Here is an 8,403-nt window from a genome sequence, read left to right on the forward strand (position 1 = left end):
TATATATATATATATAAAAGTATAGAGCCTGATGTAAACACTACTTGTTGCCGCGTGAAAGTCATTGCGTTTATCTGCATAATAATAGGTAAAATGGAAATCGATTTGATAAGGACGTATTGTACACAGTTATGAAGTACTCTGTCGTTTAATTCATTGAGATTTTATACCATTACACTCGTCTTTCACTTATTGAAGTTATATAAAAACTTTATACATATAACCGTCGTTATTATTTGCTTAAATAACTACTTTTTCTGACTTATTCCAACAATTCGAATCATCGTGACTGTTCCAGATGTAGAAAAAAATCATCGTACAAATACATATATTCCTATCACCGTTAAAATCAAGTTTGATGTTGCGAGGTATATGCTTATACGCATTAAAGTATTATAGGCCATTAGACAACGTTATTCGTTGGGCTTTTAATGTGTCTTCGGAAAATGAAAATTATGAACATTTCTTCGAACGCCGTCCGTAAGTTTGATTATAAATTCTAGGGCTAAATCAAAAGAATGTGTTATACCGTATGGAGAATATCCGAACGAATGGTTTGCAGTAGTCCACATTTAATTAGAATGACGAGTAAATCCGTATGTAAAACATTATATAGTATATATATATATTTATTCAAGTATATGCGAATTTTTATTATTTATGATTGAATTTAATGCAATGTACATATATACGTGCACTGTCGTTCAGATTTGTGCAAGGATTTATCGATATTTTTAGTGCCAAATTGTTGCAACGTGTCGATAATGTACAACAGATTTAAGTTGACAAATTTAGTTTACATTCTGCTTGTATATTCATACAAGTAGATTCGAGAAAAAAAATATAAAAACATTTCAGGAATATCTTTTTAGCGAAGTATAAACGATTAAAGTTGTGGTAATGTGCCATTGATGTATGTATATACATATATAATTCTCTCCTTTTTAATTTAACCCACTTTTTCTTCTCTATTCAAATTAATATAAATCAATGCCAAAATAAACGATAAATGCTAGTTTCATCATGATACGATATTGTACATCTTTCTTATTATTATTGCGACATTTTTCCAGTTTTTCTATACAATTCACTTTATTCACACGTATAATAAGTCGGCAATTGTTGGGTGGAGGTGATTGCAACTCGTCCTGTCGATTTCGTATCTCAAGTTTTAATGCAATAGTATATCGTCCTTTCTTTCCACTGCACTGTAAGAAAACAGGTGAAACATAATCACACAATGCGACGGACTCGAACGTATTCCCACATATGAGAAAACTAAATCCTTTTTTTTTTATAAAAATATAATATTAGCCATAGAGCTCGAACAATCTCGCATGTATATATAATCCCGTGTTATGCCATGTACACAAACGTATTAATGTCATCCTCGTGTCTCTTAATATATTTTTGTTCAATAAGCCATTCGATCTGTTCCTTTATCATCTTTTTACTCGGCAAGAACATATTTTTCAATATATCCACTAGTTGGGTCTGTAATTGCGCATTAGTGATCATCTTGCGCATCTTTAAGATTGTAATGATAGCTTCCTATAATCACAAAAGATAAGAATTATTCATAATCATCAATTAAACTAAATAAACATCAATCATATTTTGCTATGTGTTATATTTTATTTAACTATTTTATTTAAAATTAAAAGTTTATACCTGAACCCGTAATATTCTGAGTTGTACAATGCAATGATTATCCTCTTCTCTGCTACGTTCAGTTGATAATTGAAGACGTCCTATTAAATTAATTTTTCCTCGTTTTTGCATCTTGCCATTTTTTCTAACGAAGAAATATCGCAATTAGTTACAATATAGTTAATATTATTTTTAGAATAAAATGCATGTTATTACTCATGAATATTAAACTTAGAAAAACAAACGAGATCAAGCCAAACCAATTAAATATGCAACACGTATTCATATTTATAATTTGAAATATATCATATTTCTTATTAACATAAAAATAAATACTAACACAATAGCGAATTCTTGATTAACCCAAAATCTCGTATCGTTCGCAAAATCTTTCGGGGTAGCGGCATGTGGTTCCACCAAAAGAAGTTGCCGTTTTAACTTCGGGAAGGCACACAAAGACCACAGAGTCCGTCTCAGTTCGGGATCCGGAAGCTCGGTAGCCAACCGGAGGTTCTCGTAAGAGATCTTTTCGTTGGGTCGTTGATTCCAGGCAAACAATACTGCCATTTGGAAGGTCGTCACATCTATATCAAATCGTCCCACCTTATTTGCAAATGTTATCTGAAACATTCACGTCATGAAATATGCATTGAGATTAACATGTTTTGGAGTACTGAATACGGATAGAATTATGTGTAAAGTACCGTGCCATTCGACATGTGATGATGCCATTGCAATTTCCTTCCGCTATGCTTTTTTTTATAAAACTCTTCCACTTCCGGAATATAGTCTTCCAGTTGTAGTGGCAAACTTACAGTGACGCGTTCGCTACCCCTAGCCCATGCACCTGCATTAAGAATCTACAAAAAATATAGCAGATTCTCTTTATATTTTAAACACCTTTTCTATTTCTTTTTTATACTAATCTTAAATGAGAACACGCACATTCATCAAGAAACAGTACATTACCTTAATATTTATGCTATCTGCAATAGCAGCTCGACATTGTTCCTTAAATTGTTGATTCAGATCCTGAGATACTTTAATATCTTGGAACATACGGGCTAATTTATTAACAAAATCCGCGGGCATGCCGACTTCACGAAGCATATCTACCATATTTTCTTCTTTTTCCGAATCCGTTGTCGTATCTAATATTAACCGTCTAGTTAAATGCGCCTTATGATAACGCATAAATACGTCTTTATTTTGAACATATTTTAGCACCAACAGCTAAAATAAAAAATGCGGGACAGAATAAATTTCTCAGGAAAGATTTGATTTCTAACTTCTACGGATATAGTTATCTCATTGTATATACTGACCACATCCTTCAATTTATTTTCGATTTCATCAGTAGTTAGTTTCTTACTGAGTGGTGTTTTTCTAAGAAGCATATCACAGAAATTTGCTAAGAGTTCTGGACACTTCGATTCGGCTAGTCCATTATTATTAGTAATAGGTCTATTATTTAAAATGGATGCGCAGCAGATTCCAGAGCCCTGCCGAGTAGACAAATCTAACTTAAATACCGTGGCGTCATTCACAACGAGCTTATAAGCTTTATCTCGTGCTGTAAGAAACCGTGGATCATCATCGAATGCCTCTTTAACGAGTGTGGAAAATCTATGGAAAAGATCTAACAGTCTTTCCACGTATTTTTCAGAATCTTGAGTGATAACGTCTACAGCTGCCATCATATCCGCTAGACCTGCGCTTGCGATATGTTCTTCCAGATTTCTCAACATAGGATTGACGCCATCGGGTACTCTATCCATTAATTTCAGCATGAGGCGAAGTTCTACAATTTATTCATGTTAATAAACACTGATCATAGAAGCAGCACTGTAAAATTAATCGTAAACTAAGACATAAAAAAATTACATTTAAATTTTGATTACTTACTATCAGTTTGATTATGTTGAATCATCCGTGGACATTCAGCGAGTATCGCTGGTTTAAAGGTTGCAACTAACACTTTCACGCAACAATCCGTTAGTCGTTGCATACTCGCAGAATTTGGTTCCAAATATTTCTGAGCGCGTGCCTCTTCTTCCCTTAATTTCAAATCAGCGTAACGCATATAATTTTCGACACCGTGCATAGACAGATATTCTGGAGCCTTTATCCAGTAAAATGCTTCAGTGGCTTGTATATACGCCGCTTCAAAATTTTCTCTATATATCTGAAGTTTATCCGTTGGATTTGAACACAAATTCACTAAAGCATTATATCAATATTAATTGAAAAAATTGCTATATAAATATATATAAATTTATGGATGTTTCATTTATTACCATAAGATTCTCTGACACCGATAACGAGCTGAGAATCAAATGCCTCGCCATTTCTTTCAGCTCGTACTAATCTCATGGCTGCATCTTGAAGTTTTTGCTTTATTTCATTGAATATACTTTGGTTCCAACTATCCAACATTAGCTGTATAATAGAGTGGAGTAAGATCATACAATATTACAAAATATTAATTGTATCGTGTATCAAATGTATTTAAGTCTTTTACCTTTCTAACAATGTCGTCGGGCTGAGTCTTCTTCTGTGTGCTGGAAGAACTAGTTTTACCTGCGAGATACGTTTCTAATTGCCTAAATGGTGTTGGTAAATAATTACATTGAGTAAAAAATTTTCTCCATTCGGCGATATATGCTTTCAATAATGCTTGTTCTTCTTGATGTGCTAAAACTCTCTGTACAAAAATTTATAACTTTGTATAATATTCGTTTATTTCAGTAAAATACATAAAAAAGATATTGAAGGTATAGTCTTGATTTTAACTTATAAATAAACTCCCTTTCTCTTACCAGTTGAGCTTGTTTTATAAAGTCCATTATATCCTCCTGCAAAGCATCACGTAACTTGGGAGGCCCTTTGTCATCCCAGAGGCATACATGAACGGAATAAAACAAATCCTGCCATTCACCTTGCGTCACTGGCTCTTGCTTGAGCAGTTTCAATATAATTGGACGCATGTATGGCCATTTGTCCTCGAATGTAAATTGTGTCCTATCCTAAATATTAATACCGCATATCAGATAAGTGATTAAGATATGGGAAAGGAGCAGAAAACACAAAGTCATAGGAATAATGTTTGATATCCAGCGTGAATTTGATTAATTCGATAAATCGTTGAAATATAAGATGCGTTCAGATTCCTACTTGAGTATTCTCTAAGTATCATATTATCCTTGTTTAATATTCAGTAAACAACAAGAATAAAATAGTACCTGGATAACACATGGGTGGGAATCTGAATACAGCCTAAGCTGAATCGTCATTGCGATAAACAAGAAAAAATCTTTCGAATCGCGATATCCAAAATTTGAATATCAGTTTCGTAGTTTCGTGCGATCGGGACGCGCCCGCGGTTATCGCGACAATCCGTAGCAAGATAACGTCACCATCGCATGGATGAAGTCCTCGAGGACGGTACCGTGCCTCTTCTTCACAGGAATTTGTTTATTCGACGTCCACTAACCTTTAACAGCGCCATCACAAACTCTTGTGACGTGCACGTCCACCAGGATTCGCAGGATTACACGCCAATGGACATGCACTTGACAGACTTGACTTGGATGCACACGCACGAACGGGCTCGTGCCGCTCGTGCGAGCCTGCCGGTCGACGGGGGTTGTCAGGAGGGTCAGGTCAGGAGGTAGTGACGAAACCTCAGATTAGCGTGAAACACGACGTGGTGCGGGCCACATCGCGCCAGGATTCCGCAATCGCTCGCCCTTCTGGCGCGGAGTGTGCGGACGAATCCTGGAGCGTCGTCCCCGGGGCGGAAAAATATATTCGCGTGTTTCCTGGTCCAACCGGATTCCCTTTCCCTGCCGCCTGCGTAGCTGCCAGTACTGTGCGATCGCAACAAAATCCCTCTCCCCTCGCGCGCGCAACTGGCAAGTCTCGTGCACAATTCCCTATGCGATATTCCGCGCGATTGGACGATTTCGCGAGAATTAATATGGCGGTTTCAACTTACGATACTCTCGTATCATCCGTGTTCGATGGATGAATTTCGCATCGAAAATTTTTCAACGCGTCACTGCTTTCTCGGTTTGTTTTTTTCTTTTCGAAACTGCTCTCGTTTTTCCGATTTATGTGTATATGCTTACATAAATAACAAACTAAAAAAATATGCGAAGAATATGATTTAAAAATATGTGAAAAAATAAATATTTCAAATGATTACAGTGGACAAATGTATGAACGTTACGTTATTATTTGACTTTTGATGCAAAGATACAAGTAGTCAAGAGGCCTAATTGCAGAATTGTACAAACCTAATTTTTACAAGACATTAAAATATTCTTTTTTGGTCGAATACACTTGTGGAACAAACACCTAGCGATATGACATCACAAAGTGGTGCGGCATATACAAGACAGTACAATAAATAAATATGGAAGCTAATTTAAAAATGAACTCAAAAGTCAAGTATTTATCCAATCTAGAATCCACGCACGTCTCAGTATGCCTTAATATGTAGTATTAAAAAGAACTTATATTTAGTACACTTAAATCTCAATGGGATTTACAACAATCGCCTTCCTCTTGTCTTCTTTATTGTTGTTGTCTTCTTCTTGTTGCTGCAAATCGTCCTGTCCTCTGATTCTGATGTTGTGCTTTTCCTTGTACTCGTTTATCTCGATTCCTTTTTTTGTTACCTGATCGTTTAAAGCGTCTATTACTTTCATCAACTGAAAACACATTTGAATATTATCATATATTCAACGTTCTGCTTCAAAAGGAGACAGTAATATCGTCACAAGTCACACCTGTTCTTTGTTCGTTACCAGAGCAGGCATCACATCTTCCACCGTACGCTCACATAGAAGCCCGCCGATCATCCTGAAGCACTTCCTCTTGGGATCCACATTCTTTAATGTGTCGATAACAATTCTAAAACGTCAGTTGTATTAGTGGGATGGCGACGAGTCGCGTGTTATTGTACTAGACAACGACCCTCGTCTCTCATTGTCGATCGAATTTCGCCAAGTTAAAAAATGCAAGCTCTCCTCGCGTTCGCAGAAGCGTTTTCGATTGTCAAGAGGGAAAAAGGCAAGCGTGTAGGTTAGGTGGACTCATACTTGTGTTCGTTCAATTCCATCTCCATCTCGGACAGTTTATTTGCCAGCATTCTCTGCTCATTTCGGAGCGACTGGAACTCCGTTAGTATTTCCTCGGCGGTTTTCTTTCTTCTTGACGGCGCCTTCACCGGTTTTTTTTCACTGGCCATATTAGGAATCTCGACCGCGAAAGTTCCACTACGACGATATTCGGACAACGTTGGACAACGTCGTCGACGGGAGAGGACACAGCAGAGGTCTGTTTTCTGAACTAGTGTACACTTTTGGAACTTAAAGTGATATTTGTTTAAAGCGAGAGAGTTCTAGAATAGTCTAGTGCAGGAACAGAAAACAGGGGCTCTATTCTTGAAAAGAAACGTATACGAAAGTCTAGGGAAATACTATAGTATACGTAACGTATACTGTAGCATTTCCCTAGATTTTCGTATGCGTTTCTTTTCAAGAATAGAGCTCCAGACCACAGGACGGCACAGGACAGCTGTTGCGCGGGTGTTAGGTTTTCTATTGGTCTGTTTCTGTTCCTGCACTAGACTGCACTAGAAATTTCTTTCTCGTTTTCAACAAATATCAAACTGTAGGGACACACTTTCCATACTTTCATCGACTCAACAGTACACACGCGCCGCGTGCAGATGGCGCAAGGCGATACAGGTTGGAGATATCCTATTTCCTTTCTTCTCTCTTAGAAAGACCGTTCGTTACTGTAGTAACGTACTTTTGACTTCAATAAAACGATATTCTATTATTGTCTACGTACAGTGTAATCATTCCGAAAGTCTTCTAATACCACGTGGTGGACCGCTACAAAACATATACCTATTTCACTTTAAGTTTCAAAAGTGTACACTGATTCAGCCACAGAAAACAGACCTTCAGTTTCACTTGTGTGTAAATGGAAAGCAACTAATTTCATTGGTCAACACCTAGTAAATTTGCCCACTTTTGTAATTTTCACCTTGATTGAAGATACAGAATCGACTCCCTGATCTTGGGGTCGATTCTGTATCTTCAATCAAGGGGGTCGATTCTGTATCTTCAAACAAGGTGAAAATTACAAAAGTGAGCAAATTTACTAGGCGTTGACCAATGAAATGATCAGTAATCTAGTAAATTCGCTCACTTTTGTAATTTTCACCTCATTTTAAGATATAAAATCGATCCCAAGGTGAAAATTACAAAAGTGAGCAAATTTACTAGGTATTGACTAGATAGAGTCCTAGATTTATCAGAGAGGTGCAATCGGCGAAAAAAGTCAGTATGACAAAGATGCTAAGGAGAGTACTATGTCAAACAAGTTAAGACGTATAGGATAATGTGAGATAGAATGTATAAGATAAAATGAAATAGAAATATGTCACTAGTATTATAAATGGCTGCCAAGTCACGCAATTGGTTAGATTGCAACAGTGAATCAGAATGCATAACACCGGTTGCACCTCTGATAAATCTAGGACTCTAGTATTGACCAATGAAATTATCAGTATTCTAGTAAATTCACCCACTTTTGTCATTTTCATCTCGTTTCAAGATACAGAATTGATCCCCTTATCTAGGCTGCGGTCCACTTGACGCTACAAACGCTTCGAAGCGTTTGAGCAACCAATCAGAACAAAGAATTTTACAAATTGACTAATCAAAAACGCTTCGA

At 36.7% G+C, this 8,403-nt stretch overlaps 2 protein-coding genes across 2 annotated transcripts; both read right to left on the reverse strand.

Annotated features, from left to right (window-relative positions):
- Positions 1-32: 32 nt before the first annotated feature.
- Positions 33-5,700, reverse strand: Cul5 (cullin 5). Its single transcript, XM_018511689.1, has 11 exons — positions 5,144-5,700; positions 4,470-4,676; positions 4,172-4,354; positions 3,948-4,089; positions 3,556-3,870; positions 2,976-3,451; positions 2,620-2,883; positions 2,355-2,510; positions 1,991-2,271; positions 1,672-1,795; positions 33-1,551 (listed from the first exon to the last, which is right to left on the reverse strand). Exons 1-11 carry the CDS (start codon positions 5,156-5,158, stop codon positions 1,357-1,359), a joined length of 2,358 nt encoding a protein of 785 aa, XP_018367191.1. The 5' UTR covers positions 5,159-5,700; the 3' UTR covers positions 33-1,356.
- A 167-nt stretch (positions 5,701-5,867) lies between these two features.
- On the reverse strand, positions 5,868-6,994 carry Pfdn2 (prefoldin 2). Its single transcript, XM_018511675.1, has 3 exons — positions 6,756-6,994; positions 6,444-6,567; positions 5,868-6,365 (listed from the first exon to the last, which is right to left on the reverse strand). Exons 1-3 carry the CDS (start codon positions 6,902-6,904, stop codon positions 6,183-6,185), a joined length of 456 nt encoding a protein of 151 aa, XP_018367177.1. The 5' UTR covers positions 6,905-6,994; the 3' UTR covers positions 5,868-6,182.
- Between the last annotated feature and the right edge of the window lie 1,409 nt (positions 6,995-8,403).

The sequence above is a fragment of the Trachymyrmex cornetzi genome, unplaced genomic scaffold (genome assembly GCF_001594075.2).
Source record: "Trachymyrmex cornetzi isolate Tcor2-1 unplaced genomic scaffold, Tcor1.1 scaffold384, whole genome shotgun sequence".
Lineage (NCBI taxonomy): Eukaryota > Metazoa > Arthropoda > Insecta > Hymenoptera > Formicidae > Trachymyrmex > Trachymyrmex cornetzi.